The sequence below is a fragment of the Hydractinia symbiolongicarpus genome, chromosome 12 (genome assembly GCF_029227915.1).
Source record: "Hydractinia symbiolongicarpus strain clone_291-10 chromosome 12, HSymV2.1, whole genome shotgun sequence".
Classification (NCBI taxonomy): Eukaryota; Metazoa; Cnidaria; class Hydrozoa; order Anthoathecata; family Hydractiniidae; genus Hydractinia; species Hydractinia symbiolongicarpus.
In genome coordinates this window covers 3,881,324-3,898,256 of record NC_079886.1, presented here as the reverse complement: position 1 = coordinate 3,898,256, position 16,933 = coordinate 3,881,324, and the positions used below count along the sequence as shown (strand labels likewise).

At 35.9% G+C, this 16,933-nt stretch overlaps 1 protein-coding gene across 1 annotated transcript; it reads left to right on the top strand.

Annotated features, from left to right (window-relative positions):
* The first annotated feature begins 13,444 nt into the window (after positions 1–13,444).
* On the top strand, positions 13,445–16,080 carry LOC130622372 (uncharacterized). The gene is made up of 6 exons (XM_057437829.1): positions 13,445–13,574; positions 13,636–13,692; positions 13,886–14,088; positions 14,164–15,110; positions 15,169–15,677; positions 15,977–16,080. Exons 1-6 carry the CDS (start codon positions 13,445–13,447, stop codon positions 16,078–16,080), a joined length of 1,950 nt encoding a protein of 649 aa, XP_057293812.1.
* The last annotated feature ends 853 nt before the right edge of the window (positions 16,081–16,933 follow it).

Below are 16,933 nucleotides of genomic sequence, written 5' to 3'. Positions count from 1 at the left end.
TCGTACCAACATGTTTTTAGCGATATTTTTCTGATTTTACTAGGTTGAATCGCTTTTAACAGTGAAACGATTGACTGTGGGACTTAATTGAACTGATTTTGGAATCTGACCTGATAAATGTAATAAATGACACATTTGGACTCCTTGTAATAACATTCTTTTTAATTTGACATGATTGTTGGAATTCACCGATTACACTGGACGCTGTGGTAGCGCTTTATTTAAAAACTTAAATAAATAAGTCATTTCTTACTGTGGGACCAATCCTAGCCGTTATCGCACGCTGAAGAAATTGAGACAGTTTCAAAAACTACATTTCATTGACTTTCTAGCGGTATCAGTCCGTTTCTGTTACAACGGTTGCGTCACATATGCGTACCAACATGTGTTTAGCGATGTTTTTCTGATATTATTAGGTTGTATCGCATTTAACAGTGAAAAGATTGACTGTAGGACTTAATTGAACTGATTTTGGACTTTAACTTTATAAATGTGATAATTGAGACAATTGGACTCCAAGAAATAACAATGTTCTGAATTTGACATGATTGCTAGAACTCAGCGATTACACTGGGCGCTGTGGTAGCGCTTCATTTAAAAATGCACATAAATAAGTCATTTTTTACTGTAGGACCAATCCTTGTCGTTATCGCACGCTGAAGAGAGTTTCAAAAACTACATTTCATTGACATCCTAACAGTATCAGTCCGTTTCTGTAACAACGGTTGCGTCACATATTCGTACCAACATGTATTTAGTGATATTTTTCTGATATTACTAGGTTGCATCGCTTTTAACAGTGAAACGATTGACTGTGGGACTTACTTGAACTGATTTTGGACTTTAACTTTATAAATGTGATAATTGAGACATTTGGACCCCATGCAATAAAAGTCTTCTTAAATTGGCATGATTGACGGAACTCAGCGATTACACTGGGCGCTGTGGTAGCGCTTCATTTAAAAATGTAGATATATAAGTCATTTTTTACTGTGGGACAAATCTTAGCCGTTATCGCACGCTGAAGAAATTGAGACAGTTTCAAAAACTACATTTCATTGACTTTCAAACGGTATCAGTCCGTTTCTGTTACAACGGTTGCGTCACATATTCGTACCAACATGTTTTTAGCGATATTTTTCTGATTTTACTAGGTTGAATCGCTTTTAACAGTGAAACGATTGACTGTGGGACTTAATTGAACTGATTTTGGAATCTGACCTGATAAATGTAATAAATGACACATTTGGACTCCTTGTAATAACATTCTTTTTAATTTGACATGATTGTTGGAATTCACCGATTACACTGGACGCTGTGGTAGCGCTTTATTTAAAAACTTAAATAAATAAGTCATTTCTTACTGTGGGACCAATCCTAGCCGTTATCGCACGCTGAAGAAATTGAGACAGTTTCAAAAACTACATTTCATTGACTTTCTAGCGGTATCAGTCCGTTTCTGTTACAACGGTTGCGTCACATATGCGTACCAACATGTGTTTAGCGATGTTTTTCTGATATTATTAGGTTGTATCGCATTTAACAGTGAAAAGATTGACTGTAGGACTTAATTGAACTGATTTTGGACTTTAACTTTATAAATGTGATAATTGAGACAATTGGACTCCAAGAAATAACAATGTTCTGAATTTGACATGATTGCTAGAACTCAGCGATTACACTGGGCGCTGTGGTAGCGCTTCATTTAAAAATGCACATAAATAAGTCATTTTTTACTGTAGGACCAATCCTTGTCGTTATCGCACGCTGAAGAGAGTTTCAAAAACTACATTTCATTGACATCCTAACAGTATCAGTCCGTTTCTGTAACAACGGTTGCGTCACATATTCGTACCAACATGTATTTAGTGATATTTTTCTGATATTACTAGGTTGCATCGCTTTTAACAGTGAAACGATTGACTGTGGGACTTACTTGAACTGATTTTGGACTTTAACTTTATAAATGTGATAATTGAGACATTTGGACCCCATGCAATAAAAGTCTTCTTAAATTGGCATGATTGACGGAACTCAGCGATTACACTGGGCGCTTTGGTAGCGCTTCATTTAAAAATGTAGATATATAAGTCATTTTTTACTGTGGGACAAATCTTAGCCGTTATCGCACGCTGAAGAAATTGAGACAGTTTCAAAAACTACATTTCATTGACTTTCAAACGGTATCAGTCCGTTTCTGTTACAACGGTTGCGTCACATATTCGTACCAACATGTTTTTAGCGATATTTTTCTGATTTTACTAGGTTGAATCGCTTTTAACAGTGAAACGATTGACTGTGGGACTTAATTGAACTGATTTTGGAATCTGACCTGATAAATGTAATAAATGACACATTTGGACTCCTTGTAATAACATTCTTTTTAATTTGACATGATTGTTGGAATTCACCGATTACACTGGACGCTGTGGTAGCGCTTTATTTAAAAACTTAAATAAATAAGTCATTTCTTACTGTGGGACCAATCCTAGCCGTTATCGCACGCTGAAGAAATTGAGACAGTTTCAAAAACTACATTTCATTGACTTTCTAGCGGTATCAGTCCGTTTCTGTTACAACGGTTGCGTCACATATGCGTACCAACATGTGTTTAGCGATGTTTTTCTGATATTATTAGGTTGTATCGCATTTAACAGTGAAAAGATTGACTGTAGGACTTAATTGAACTGATTTTGGACTTTAACTTTATAAATGTGATAATTGAGACAATTGGACTCCAAGAAATAACAATGTTCTGAATTTGACATGATTGCTAGAACTCAGCGATTACACTGGGCGCTGTGGTAGCGCTTCATTTAAAAATGCACATAAATAAGTCATTTTTTACTGTAGGACCAATCCTTGTCGTTATCGCACGCTGAAGAGAGTTTCAAAAACTACATTTCATTGACATCCTAACAGTATCAGTCCGTTTCTGTAACAACGGTTGCGTCACATATTCGTACCAACATGTATTTAGTGATATTTTTCTGATATTACTAGGTTGCATCGCTTTTAACAGTGAAACGATTGACTGTGGGACTTACTTAAACTGATTTTGGACTGTGACCTTACAAATGTGATGAATTAGACAATTGGACTCCATGAAATAACATTCTTTTTAAATTGGCATGATTGTCGGAACTCAGAGGTTACACTGGGCGCTGTGGTTGCGATTCATTTAAAAATGTAGATATATAAGTCATTTTTACTGTGGGACCAATCCTAGCCGTTATCGCACGCTGAAGAAATTGAGACAGTTTCAAAAACTACATTTCATTGAATTTCTAACGTTATCAGCCCGTTTCTGTTACAACGGTTGCATCATATATTCGTTCCAACATGTATTTAGCGATATTTTTCTGATATTACTAGGTTGCATCGCTTTTAACAGTGAAACGATTGACTGTGGGACTTACTTGAACTGATTTGGGACTAAAACTTTATAAATGTGATAATTGAGACAATTGGACTCCTTGCAATAACAATCTTCTTAAATTGGCATGATTGACGGAACTCAGCGATTAAACTGGGCACTGTGGTAGCGCTTCATTTAAAAATGTAGATATATAAGTCATTTTTTACTGTGGGACCAATCCTAGCCGTTATCGCACGCTAAATAAATTGAGACAGTTTCAAAAACTACATTTCATTGACTTTCTAAAGGTATCAGTCCGTTTCTGTAACAACGGTTGCGTCACATATTCGTACCAACATGTATTTAGCCATATTTTTCTGATATTACTAGGTTGCATCGCTTTTAACAGTGAAACGATTGAGTATGGGACTTAATTGAACTGATTTTGGACTGTGACCTGACAAATGTGATGAATGAAACAATTGGACTCCATGAAATAACATTTTTCTTAAATTGGCATGATTGCCGGTGCTCAGCGATTACACTCGGCGCTGTGGTAGCGCTTCACATAAAAATGTAGATATATAAGTCACTTTTTACTGTGGGACCAATCCTAGCCGTTATCGCACGCTGAATAAATTGAGACAGTTTCAAAAACTACATTTCATTGACTTTCTAACGGTATCAGTCCGTATCTGTTACAACGGTTGCGTCACATTGTCGTACCAACATGTGTTTAGCGATATTTTTCTGATATTACCAGGTTGTATCGCTTTTAACAGTGAAACGAATGACTGTGGGATTGCTTGAACTGATTTTGGACTTTAACTTTATAAATGTGATAATTGAGCCATTTGGACTCCATGAAATAACATTCTTCTTAAATTGGGATGATTGCCGGAACTCAGCGATTAAACTGGGCACTGTGGTAGCGCTTCACTTAAAAATGTAGATATATAAGTCACTTTTTACTGTGGGACCAGTCCTAGCCGTTATCGCACGCTGAAGAAATTGAGAAAGTTTAAAAAACTACGTTTCATTGACTTTCTAACGGTATCAGTCCGTTTCTGTTACAACGGTTGCGTCACATATTCGTACCAACATGTTTTTAGCGATATTTTTCTGATTTTACTAGGTTGAATCGCTTTTAACAGTGAAACGATTGACTGTGGGACTTAATTGAACTGATTTTGGAATCTGACCTGATAAATGTAATAAATGACACATTTGGACTCCTTGTAATAACATTCTTTTTAATTTGACATGATTGTTGGAATTCACCGATTACACTGGACGCTGTGGTAGCGCTTTATTTAAAAACTTAAATAAATAAGTCATTTCTTACTGTGGGACCAATCCTAGCCGTTATCGCACGCTGAAGAAATTGAGACAGTTTCAAAAACTACATTTCATTGACTTTCTAGCGGTATCAGTCCGTTTCTGTTACAACGGTTGCGTCACATATGCGTACCAACATGTGTTTAGCGATGTTTTTCTGATATTATTAGGTTGTATCGCATTTAACAGTGAAAAGATTGACTGTAGGACTTAATTGAACTGATTTTGGACTTTAACTTTATAAATGTGATAATTGAGACAATTGGACTCCAAGAAATAACAATGTTCTGAATTTGACATGATTGCTAGAACTCAGCGATTACACTGGGCGCTGTGGTAGCGCTTCATTTAAAAATGCACATAAATAAGTCATTTTTTACTGTAGGACCAATCCTTGTCGTTATCGCACGCTGAAGAGAGTTTCAAAAACTACATTTCATTGACATCCTAACAGTATCAGTCCGTTTCTGTAACAACGGTTGCGTCACATATTCGTACCAACATGTATTTAGTGATATTTTTCTGATATTACTAGGTTGCATCGCTTTTAACAGTGAAACGATTGACTGTGGGACTTACTTGAACTGATTTGGGACTTTAACTTTATAAATGTGATAATTGAGACAATTGGACTCCTTGCAATAACAATCTTCTTAAATTGGCATGATTGACGGAACTCAGCGATTAAACTGGGCACTGTGGTAGCGCTTCATTTAAAAATGTAGATATATAAGTCATTTTTTACTGTGGGACCAATCCTAGCCGTTATCGCACGCTAAATAAATTGAGACAGTTTCAAAAACTACATTTCATTGACTTTCTAAAGGTATCAGTCCGTTTCTGTAACAACGGTTGCGTCACATATTCGTACCAACATGTATTTAGCGATATTTTTCTGATATTACTAGGTTGCATCGCTTTTAACAGTGAAACGATTGAGTATGGGACTTAATTGAACTGATTTTGGACTGTGACCTGACAAATGTGATGAATGAAACAATTGGACTCCATGAAATAACATTTTTCTTAAATTGGCATGATTGCCGGTGCTCAGCGATTACACTCGGCGCTGTGGTAGCGCTTCACATAAAAATGTAGATATATAAGTCACTTTTTACTGTGGGACCAATCCTAGCCGTTATCGCACGCTGAATAAATTGAGACAGTTTCAAAAACTACATTTCATTGACTTTCTAACGGTATCAGTCCGTATCTGTTACAACGGTTGCGTCACATTGTCGTACCAACATGTGTTTAGCGATATTTTTCTGATATTACCAGGTTGTATCGCTTTTAACAGTGAAACGAATGACTGTGGGATTGCTTGAACTGATTTTGGACTTTAACTTTATAAATGTGATAATTGAGCCATTTGGACTCCATGCAATAAAAGTCTTCTTAAATTGGCATGATTGACGGAACTCAGCGATTACACTGGGCGCTGTTGTAGCGCTTCATTTAAAAATGTAGATATATAAGTCATTTTTTACTGTGGGACAAATCTTAGCCGCTATCGCCCGCTGAAGAAATTGAGACAGTTTCAAAAACTACATTTCATTGACTTTCAAACGGTATCAGTCCGTTTCTGTTACAACGGTTGCGTCACATATTCGTACCAACATGTATTTAGCGATATTTTTCTGATTTTACTAGGTCGAATCGCTTTTAACAGTGAAACGATTGACTGTGGGACTTAATAGAACTGATTTTGGAATCTGACCTGATAAATGTAATAAATGACACATTTGGACTCCTTGAAATAACATTCTTTTTAATTTGACATGATTGTTGGAATTCACCGATTACACTGGACGCTGTGGTAGCACTTTATTTAAAAACTTAAATAAATAAGTTATTTCTTACTGTGGGACCAATCCTAGCCGTTATCGCACGCTGAAGAAATTGAGACAGTTTCAAAAACTTCATTTCATTGACTTTCGAACGGTATCAGTCCGTTTCTGTTACAACGGTTGCGTCACATATTCGTACCAACATGTGTTTAGCGATATTTTTCTGATATTACCAGGTTGTATCGCTTTTAACAGTGAAACGATTGACTGTGGGACTTACTTGAACTGATTTGGGACTTTAACTTTATAAATGTGATAATTGAGACAATTGGACTCCATGCAATAACATTCTTCTTAAATTGGCATGATTGACGGAACTCAGCGATTAAACTGGGCACTGTGGTAGCGCTTCATTTAAAAATGTAGATATATAAGTCATTTTTTACTGTGGGACCAAACCTAGCCGTTATCGCACGCTGAAGAAATTGAGACAGTTTCAAAAACTACATTTCATTGAATTTCTAACGGTATCAGCCCGTTTCTGTTACAACGGTTGCATCATATATTCGTTCCAACATGTATTTAGCGATATTTTTCTGATATTACTAGGTTGCATCGCTTTTAACAGTGAAACGATTGACTGTGGGACTTAATTGAACTGATTTTGGACTTTAACATTATAAATGTGATAATTGAGACAATTGGACTCCATGAAATAACATTCTTCTTAAATTGGGATGATTGCCGGAACTCAGCGATTAAACTGGGCACTGTGGTAGCGCTTCACTTAAAAATGTAGATATATAAGTCACTTTTTACTGTGGGACCAGTCCTAGCCGTTATCGCACGCTGAAGAAATTGAGAAAGTTTAAAAAACTACGTTTCATTGACTTTCTAACGGTATCAGTCCGTTTCTGTTACAACGGTTGCGTCACATTGTCGTACCAACATGTGTTTAGCGATATTTTTCTGATATTACCAGGTTGTATCGCTTTTAACAGTGAAACGATTGACTGTGGGACTTAATTGAACTGATTTTGGAATCTGACCTGATAAATGTAATAAATGACACATTTGGACTCCTTGTAATAACATTCTTTTTAATTTGACATGATTGTTGGAATTCACCGATTACACTGGACGCTGTGGTAGCGCTTTATTTAAAAACTTAAATAAATAAGTCATTTCTTACTGTGGGACCAATCCTAGCCGTTATCGCACGCTGAAGAAATTGAGACAGTTTCAAAAACTACATTTCATTGACTTTCTAGCGGTATCAGTCCGTTTCTGTTACAACGGTTGCGTCACATATTCGTACCAACATGTATTTAGCGATATTTTTCTGATATTACTAGGTTGCATCGCTTTTAACAGTGAAACGATTGAGTATGGGACTTAATTGAACTGATTTTGGACTGTGACCTGACAAATGTGATGAATGAAACAATTGGACTCCATGAAATAACATTTTTCTTAAATTGGCATGATTGCCGGTGCTCAGCGATTACACTCGGCGCTGTGGTAGCGCTTCACAAAAAAATGTAGATATATAAGTCACTTTTTACTGTGGGACCAATCCTAGCCGTTATCGCACGCTGAATAAATTGAGACAGTTTCAAAAACTACATTTCATTGACTTTCTAACGGTATCAGTCCGTATCTGTTACAACGGTTGCGTCACATTGTCGTACCAACATGTGTTTAGCGATATTTTTCTGATATTACCAGGTTGTATCGCTTTTAACAGTGAAACGAATGACTGTGGGATTGCTTGAACTGATTTTGGACTTTAACTTTATAAATGTGATAATTGAGCCATTTGGACTCCATGCAATAAAAGTCTTCTTAAATTGGCATGATTGACGGAACTCAGCGATTACACTGGGCGCTGTTGTAGCGCTTCATTTAAAAATGTAGATATATAAGTCATTTTTTACTGTGGGACAAATCTTAGCCGCTATCGCCCGCTGAAGAAATTGAGACAGTTTCAAAAACTACATTTCATTGACTTTCAAACGGTATCAGTCCGTTTCTGTTACAACAGTTGCGTCACATATTCGTACCAACATGTATTTAGCGATATTTTTCTGATTTTACTAGGTCGAATCTCTTTTAACAGTGAAACGATTGACTGTGGGACTTAATAGAACTGATTTTGGAATCTGACCTCATAAATGTAATAAATGACACATTTGGACTCCTTGAAATAACATTCTTTTTAATTTGACATGATTGTTGGAATTCACCGATTACACTGGACGCTGTGGTAGCACTTTATTTAAAAACTTAAATTAATAAGTTATTTCTTACTGTGGGACCAATCCTAGCCGTTATCGCACGCTGAAGAAATTGAGACAGTTTCAAAAACTTCATTTCATTGACTTTCGAACGGTATCAGTCCGTTTCTGTTACAACGGTTGCGTCACATATTCGTACCAACATGTGTTTAGCGATATTTTTCTGATATTACCAGGTTGTATCGCTTTTAACAGTGAAACGATTGACTGTGGGACTTACTTGAACTGATTTGGGACTTTAACTTTATAAATGTGATAATTGAGACAATTGGACTCCATGCAATAACATTCTTCTTAAATTGGCATGATTGACGGAACTCAGCGATTAAACTGGGCACTGTGGTAGCGCTTCATTTAAAAATGTAGATATATAAGTCATTTTTTACTGTGGGACCAAACCTAGCCGTTATCGCACGCTGAAGAAATTGAGACAGTTTCAAAAACTACATTTCATTGAATTTCTAACGGTATCAGCCCGTTTCTGTTACAACGGTTGCATCATATATTCGTTCCAACATGTATTTAGCGATATTTTTCTGATATTACTAGGTTGCATCGCTTTTAACAGTGAAACGATTGACTGTGGGACTTAATTGAACTGATTTTGGACTTTAACATTATAAATGTGATAATTGAGACAATTGGACTCCATGAAATAACATTCTTCTTAAATTGGGATGATTGCCGGAACTCAGCGATTAAACTGGGCACTGTGGTAGCGCTTCACTTAAAAATGTAGATATATAAGTCACTTTTTACTGTGGGACCAGTCCTAGCCGTTATCGCACGCTGAAGAAATTGAGAAAGTTTAAAAAACTACGTTTCATTGACTTTCTAACGGTATCAGTCCGTTTCTGTTACAACGGTTGCGTCACATTGTCGTACCAACATGTGTTTAGCGATATTTTTCTGATATTACCAGGTTGTATCGCTTTTAACAGTGAAACGATTGACTGTGGGACTTACTTGAACTGATTTGGGACTTTAACTTTATAAATGTGATAATTGAGACAATTGGACTCCATGCAATAACATTCTTCTTAAATTGGCATGATTGACGGAACTCAGCGATTAAACTGGGCACTGTGGTAGCGCTTCATTTAAAAATGTAGATATATAAGTCATTTTTTACTGTGGGACCAAACCTAGCCGTTATCGCACGCTGAAGAAATTGAGACAGTTTCAAAAACTACATTTCATTGAATTTCTAACGGTATCAGCCCGTTTCTGTTACAACGGTTGCATCATATATTCGTTCCAACATGTATTTAGCGATATTTTTCTGATATTACTAGGTTGCATCGCTTTTAACAGTGAAACGATTGACTGTGGGACTTAATTGAACTGATTTTGGACTTTAACATTATAAATGTGATAATTGAGACAATTGGACTCCATGAAATTACATTCTTCTTAAATTGGGATGATTGCCGGAACTCAGCGATTAAACTGGGCACTGTGGTAGCGCTTCACTTAAAAATGTAGATATATAAGTCACTTTTTACTGTGGGACCAGTCCTAGCCGTTATCGCACGCTGAAGAAATTGAGAAAGTTTAAAAAACTACGTTTCATTGACTTTCTAACGGTATCAGTCCGTTTCTGTTACAACGGTTGCGTCACATTGTCGTACCAACATGTGTTTAGCGATATTTTTCTGATATTACCAGGTTGTATCGCTTTTAACAGTGAAACGATTGACTGTGGGACTTTCTTGAACTGATTTTGGACTTTAACATTATAAATGTGATAATTGAGACAATTGGACTCCATGAAATAACATTCTTCTTAAATTTGGATGATTGACGGAACTCAGCGATTACACTGGGCGCTGTGGTAGCGCTTCATTTAAAAATGTAGATATATAAGTCATTTTTTACTGTGGGACAAATCTTAGCCGTTATTGCACGCTGAAGAAATTAAGACAGTTTCAAAAACTACATTTCATTGACTTTCAAACGGTTTCAGTCCGTTTCTGTTACAACGGTTGCGTCACATATTCGTACCAACATGTATTTAGCGATATTTTTCTGATTTTACTAGGTTGAATCGCTTTTAACAGTGAAACGATTGACTGTGGGTGTTAATTGAACTGATTTTGGAATCTGACCTGATAAATGTAATAAATGACACATTTGGACTCCTTGAAATAACATTCTTTTTAATTTGACATGATTGTTGGAATTCACCGATTACACTGGACGCTGTGGTAGCGCTTTATTTAAAAACTTAAATAAAATAGTCATTTGTTACTGTGGGACCAATCCTAGCCGTTATTGCACGCTGAAGAAATTGAGACAGTTTCAAAAACTACATTTCATTGACTTTCTAGCGGTATCAGTCCGTTTCTGTTACAACGGTTGCGTCACATATGCGTACCAACATGTGTTTAGCGATGTTTTTCTGATATTATTAGGTTGTATCGCATTTAACAGTGAAAAGATTGACTGTAGGACTTACTTGAACTGATTTGGGACTTTAACTTTATAAATGTGATAATTGAGACAATTGGACTCCATGCAATAACATTCTTCTTAAATTGGCATGATTGACGGAACTCAGCGATTAAACTGGGCACTGTGGTAGCGCTTCATTTAAAAATGTAGATATATAAGTCATTTTTTACTGTGCGACCAAACCTAGCCGTTATCGCACGCTGAAGAAATTGAGACAGTTTCAAAAACTACATTTCATTGAATTTCTAACGGTATCAGCCCGTTTCTGTTACAACGGTTGCATCATATATTCGTTCCAACATGTATTTAGCGATATTTTTCTGATATTACTAGGTTGCATCGCTTTTAACAGTGAAACAATTGACTGTGGGACTTAATTGAACTGATTTTGGATTTTAACATTATAAATGCGATAATTGAGACAATTGGACTCCATGAAATAACATTCTTCTTAAATTGGGATGATTGCCGGAACTCAGCGATTAAACTGGGCACTGTGGTAGCGCTTCACTTAAAAATGTAGATATATAAGTCACTTTTTACTGTGGGACCAATCCTAGCCGTTATCGCACGCTGAAGAAATTGAGAAAGTTTCAAAAACTACAATTCATTGACTTTCTAACGGTATCAGTCCGTTTCTGTTACAACGGTTGCGTCGCATTGTCGTACCAACATGTGTTTAGCGATATTTTTCTGATATTACCAGGTTGTATCGCTTTTAACAGTGAAACGATTGACTGTGGGACTTACTTGAACTGATTTTGGACTTTAACTTTATAAATGTGATAATTCAGACATTTGGACTCCATGCAATAAAAGCCTTCTTAAATTGGCATGATTGACGGAACTCAGCGATTACACTGGGCGCTGTGGTAGCGCTTCATTCAAAAATGTAGATATATAAGTCATTTTGTACAGTGGGACAAATCTTAGCCGTTATCGCACGCTGAAGAAATTAAGACAGTTTCAAAAACTACATTTCATTGACTTTCAAACGGTTTCAGTCCGTTTCTGTTACAACGGTTGCGTCACATATTCGTAACAACATGTATTTAGCGATATTTTTCTGATTTTACTAGGTTGAAACGCTTTTAACAGTGAAACGATTGACTGTGGGTGTTAATTGAACTGATTTTGCAATCTGACCTGATAAATGTAATAAATGACACATTTGGTCACCTTGAAATAACATTCTTTTTAATTTGACATGATTGTTGGAATTCACCGATTACACTGGACGCTGTGGTAGCGCTTTATTTAAAAACTTAAATAAATAAGTCATTTGTTACTGTGGGACCAATCCTAGCCGTTATTGCACGCTGAAGAAATTGAGACAGTTTCAAAAACTACATTTCATTGACTTTCTAGCGGTATCAGTCTGTTTCTGTTACAACGGTTGCGTCACATATGCGTACCAACATGTGTTTAGCGATGTTTTCTGATATTATTAGGTTGTATCGCATTTAACAGTGAAAAGATTGACTGTAGGACTTAATTGAACTGATTTTGGACTTTAACTTTATAAATGTGATAATTGAGACAATTGGACTCCAAGAAATAACAATGTTCTGAATTTGACATGATTGCTAGAACTCAGCGATTACACTGGGCGCTGTGGTAGCGCTTCATTTAAAATTGCACATAAATAAGTCATTTTTTACTGTAGGACCAATCTTAGCCGTTATCGCACGCTGAAGAGAGTTTCAAAAACTACATTTCATTGACATTCTAACAGTATCAGTCCGTTTCAGTTAAAACGGTTGCGTCACATATTCGTACCAACATGTATTTAGTGATATTTTTCTGATCTGATGTGTAATCGCTGAGTACCGACAGCCATCCCAATTTAACCCTATTCATACCGTGCCGCGCTGTTGCAGCACATATGGTTTTTAAAAAGCCGCCATTATTTTTGGGGGGCACCGTTCATTGTGAAACCGCCTGACTTTTATTTTTTTTATATTTAGAACCGGTTTCTGGTAAAAAAAAAGAATTTAAATAAAAAATGCTGCTAATTTTAACGGTTTTTTTTGACCGGTCAGAAATTAAATTTTTGAAGATTTTTGTTGTTTTCGGGCGACTCTTACATACAAAATCTTCACAAAAATATTAAGCATATGCTCTTCCAATGTTTCAGTGACTCTTTCTAATATATTTCTAACTGTTTTTATATATATTCATTACAATTTCAGTAATAAATTATAATAATGAAACGGCAAAAAATATCTGCTCAAGATGCAGTAAACGACATCCTGCAATTTGTCTACAACGATGAAGACGCAGACGACACTGATGATGAAGATGATCTAAATGATCTAAATGGAAATGAGAATGAAGGTATATCATTAATTAATCAAGCTGTCCATATTTACGCTTATTCATTGCAAATTTTGAATAGAAATAAGTAACCGTGCATGGTCAATATTTGCAGGCCACATTTTCTATATTTCTCACGGTATAACTTTGTATATATATATATATATATATATATATATATATATATATATATATATATATATATATATATATATATATATATATATATATATATATATATATATATATATATATATATATATATATATATATATATATATATATATATATATATATTACCAATTATACTTTATTTCCAATTATACTTTTAGACTTACAAATTCCTGAGGAAGATCATGGTGAGTCTGATGAGGAGCAAAATATGGTAGTACAGAACAACGACAGCGATATTGATGAAGAACTCAACCCCAACCCACGTTACCCAAAAAGAATGCTAACTTATCAAAGAAAAGTCCATTCCATAGAATCTGCTCTAGATGAGTCCAGCTACCAGCCAATTAATATTCCTGAAAAGGTAAAAAAAATGAAAGGGATCATTGAAAATAAACAAGATAAAAAGAAAACACTTATATATAACTTTTCAAACCAGAAACCACACATTATCGGTCGACAGAGAAGGGCTGACGTTATAAAAGACAAACCAGGTCCAGTGCCCAGGGCTAGAAATACTTGTGAACCTGTTGATGCATTTCACATGTTTTTTACCAAAGAAATGTTTGAACTAATACTAGAAAATACTAACAGAAAAATTAATAACTTACGTGCATCGCTTTCGGAAGAAAAATTGCAGTCGTTTATGAAAATCACGATAATCGACGAGATTCAAGCTTTTGTCGGATTGATGTTGTATAGGGGACTTTTCAGCCTCAATAATTTCTCACTCCTAAAACTCTTTTCGGATAAATATGGACCACCAATATTTGCTGCAACCATGTCACGTAACCGATTCTTTTTTCTTTTACGGTGTTTTTGTTTCGGTGACGAATCTACACGTGCGGAACGCTGGAAACAAGATCGCTTTGCGGCTGCACGAGAACTTTTTGAAATGTTCAACGAGCAATGCATGACATCTATGAAGGCAACAGACTTTTTGTCCTTGGATGAAACTCTGTATCCTATGCGAAGCCAGGTCGCCTTCAAACAGTACAATCCAAATAAACCTGCAAAGTACGGGCTACTTTTCAAGTCGTTGAATTCTGCTCGCTACCCGTATACATATGTAACTACACCATATTCAGGCAAACCACAAGCTGGAGATGGTGAATTTTACCGTCCAGGTACAGAAAATGTAACCACGTATCTGATCAATCGACTTGACAGCAATCAAAAGCTCGAAGGTAAAAACATCTCATTTGATCGCCTTTACACAACATTTACCCTTGCGACATGGATTCTCACTGAAAAACATGTGACTTGCATTGGTACCCTGATTGCAAACAGAAGGGGTTTACCGAAGGATATCAAAAATGTTGATGAGCGGGAAGTCCTTTCGACTGAATTTTATTGGGATGACAAGAACGATCTCATCTTGGGTTCGTATGTTGTTAGTACCTCGACAAAAAAAAAAGAATGTAATGATCCTTTCTACCTACAGACCCTTTCTTAGCACCACTATTGACGATGGGAAGAACAAAGCTATGCTGTACAAGCTTTATGATTTTACCAAAGGTGGGACAGATATAGTTGACCAACGGATGGGGTTTGACACCAGCAAATTCAAATCGCGAAAATGGTCAATGGTTGCATTCGCATACATTCTCGACATGGCACGCGTAAATTCATCTACTTTATTCGCGCTGAATAATAAAATTGATCCTTTGAAACAGTATTCTTTTGATTTTGGAATGTCCCTTGTTTTCGGTCTTGTTGGTCCTTTCGTCAAGCAACGTGATCCGGCAAACCTAAAGCCAGGCATCAAACAGAAAATTGCATTGACACTTGCATCAATGGGTATCCCGAATGCCGTGACCCCAACACCGGTCAATGCTAGATTTCCCGCCGTAGGTGAAAGGAGAAGAAGATGCAAAATTTGTATTGAAGGGATGGAACATGGTGTAACTCAAGACAAAATACTAAGTCAAAAATCGTTATGTCAATCGTGCGGTAATAGTACATGTCAGAAACATCTTGTCCGTATTTGCCATAGTTGTATGGACTAACTTTGGAATGCGCAATTGACTTTTTTCATCCAGTTGTCTTGTTTTATTTTATTTTACTACTTTAGGAACTAGTTTTACTAAATTTCCTCTGCTTTTTATATATTTTACTGATATATAGTATGGAAATTTACTTCGTTTACCCTGATTTTCCTACTTTTTTCGTATAAAATTTTGGAAAATGTTGATTTATTTGATAATTTTTCAGACTAATTTAGCTTTTTCTGATTCTTGTGGTTTCATTAGGTATTGTGAATACTTTATACAGAATTTCAGATCAAGAAAAATATTTTTTATTCAGTTGTAGGCCCAATAGTGATGTACCTCAACCGTGCAATATTCATACTTGACCGTATAAATTTTTTCATATTTCTCGCTTTTTCATGAGAGATTTTGGAGGCCTAATGTCTTCTTGAATCAAATTCGATTTTAGGGTAATTTAGTATATATTATTTGCCTAGAACCAAGTTATATTATTTTGTCAATTTTTTTCCATCCGTCCCGTTGATTTAGGGACGACATAGATATTTACTGTTTTCGGCAGACCGCGATTACTCCCAGGTCATTTTATGGATAATTTTGTAAGTTTATATGCTTTTTATTATCTCAAAGGATTCATTTTATGTGAAATAAAGTGTATCCAAAATTTCAAATCAAAAGGACTTGTCGTTCCAGAGTTATGGCATCCGTGCTGTTAGAGCGCGGCACGGTACCAGTTAGACCCCGGCGACACGGTATGAATAGGGTTAAGAAAAATGTTATTTCATGGAGTCCAATTGTCTCATTCATCACATTTGTCAGATCACAGTCCAAAATCAGTTCAATTAAGTCCCACAGTCAATTGTTTCACTGTTAAAAGCGATGCAACCTAGTAATATCAGAAAAATATCGCTAAATACATGTTGGTACAAAAATGTGACCCAGGCGTTGTAACTGAAACGGACTGATACCGTCAGAAAGTCAATGAAATGTAGTTTTGGAAAATGTCTCAACTTCTTCGGCGTGCAATATCGGCTAGGATTGGTCCCACAGTAAAAAATGACTTATATATCTACATTTTTAAATGAAGCGCTACCACAGCGCCCAGTGTAATCGCTGAGTTCTAGCAATCATGTCAAATTTAGAGTAATTTTATTTCTTGGAGTTCAATTCTCTCAATTATTGCATTTATAAAGTTAAAGTCCAAAATCAGTTCAATTAAGT